The sequence below is a fragment of the Pyxicephalus adspersus genome, chromosome 11, assembly GCF_032062135.1.
Source record: "Pyxicephalus adspersus chromosome 11, UCB_Pads_2.0, whole genome shotgun sequence".
NCBI lineage: Eukaryota > Metazoa > Chordata > Amphibia > Anura > Pyxicephalidae > Pyxicephalus > Pyxicephalus adspersus.
In genome coordinates, this window is record NC_092868.1 from 60,575,869 (window position 1) to 60,577,453 (window position 1,585).

The following is a 1,585-nucleotide window of genomic DNA, read 5'->3' on the forward strand; positions in this document are numbered from 1 at the left end:
GTGGCAGGGTGCACTATGGGAGGAAGGCAATACAATGGAGGCGGCAGGGTGCACTATGGGAGGAAGGCTGGCTGGCAGGGTCACTAAAATGGAAGGTTCTTTTACAATATCTGGGCCCCCTCCCCAAACACTCTTAGTAGGTGATTTGTTTGAGGGGAGACAGGAAGTGTGAAAGAACCTTCCAGAGAGGATCTGCTGCTAACATCTTGGTGCCGGATACCACAGGGCACAATCAGGAGTTCATTCTGTGATGGGTACAAGGGGAACCTGCACAATATTAGGCAATGTGGGGGTTTTTAATATTTTGGCCAATCTTCCCTTAACTAAAATATTTCTCAGGAAAGTTTTTGACATAATTGGTTGGAAAGTCTTTATAAAATACTCTTAGAAATCTATTTTTACCTTGCAGAGTATTTAGGGAAATCATCAGAGAAATGACCTGGAGCTGCTTTACATACAGATAAAACAATGTAAATAAATTCTCTCCTGGAAGGAAATCAGAGAAAATGAAACTTTCTGAATGTATTTCTTATGTGGCCTCACCGTACTGCCCTCTCGGACGGAATACAGAATCCTGTCCTGGACGTCACATGAATTTAGGACTGGAGCGATTTTACTGGATGGGAATCTCAGACGAGACCTGGAAACAGAGAGATTGTTACTGCGACTCTCCGGATAACAATAACACCCAACATCCCTGAGCAGACATCAGGCAAACATTGGGTAAAGTTGTAGAGCCTCTGCTGGTGAGCTCAGTTGATGTCTATAGGAGATGAAGCGTTGGATTAAAGATCTTCCCATTCCCTAAATATCTGCAATACATAGGTACATACATGTGGCATTCTTACTGGTACACAGCTATATGATACTAAAGACCCCAATAGATAACTCTGCAATGTGAGGTGCCAGGAATATGTACGCCATCAGCTGCTCGGTGCAGGAGAGATTCATCCATTTCTGCACAGAGCAGCATCAGTGAATAATCTCTCCCTCCAGCAGAGGGCACTGCAGGCACACGTATCCCATACGCCGAACACAAATGTACTTTCTAAATTCTTCACGTACATTATTTTTTCCTTTCTTTATTAGTTTTAAGTAACGTATGAAGATCAAGGACTTTACTGGGAGCTCTCATTTCCAGTGAATAATGGGAAGATAATGGACAATGAGAGGTATTTAATGTAGAGAATATTCAGTATAATTACATCCTCTTACCGCAGGGGCTGCTTAAAGCTGAACTCCAGGCAAGAAAGTTTGTATTTAAATATATTCCTCAATAACTATAAAGGATATAGATCCACTTCAGTGCACCAAATGACTTTGCAAACTTAGATATTACATTTTAAACGCAGTAGTGATCCAATGACATAGCCTGTGCAGAGCTGTGAGAAGGACCCAGCGGTTTCATCAAATACAGGAGGGGGCCGAAACCTACAGGAGAACGGAGAAGAGACCAATTTGTAATATAGGAGGGGGCGGAGACAGACCAGTTACCCTGCACAAGGGGAGAGAGCAGCAGTGACCAGTCTGTATTATAGGAGGGGGCGGAGACAGACCAGTCACCCTGCACAAGGGGAGAGAGCAG

At 43.6% G+C, this 1,585-nt stretch overlaps 1 protein-coding gene across 1 annotated transcript in view; it reads right to left on the bottom strand.

Moving 5' to 3' along the window:
- The window catches only part of SNX19 (sorting nexin 19), a 22,761-nt gene that overhangs the window by 6,150 nt on the left and 15,026 nt on the right, over nt 1-1,585 (bottom strand). Inside the window, exon 7 of the mRNA XM_072425656.1 lies at nt 544-640. Coding sequence (XP_072281757.1) covers nt 544-640 — 97 coding nt within the window. The remainder of the gene's footprint in view (nt 1-543; nt 641-1,585) is intronic.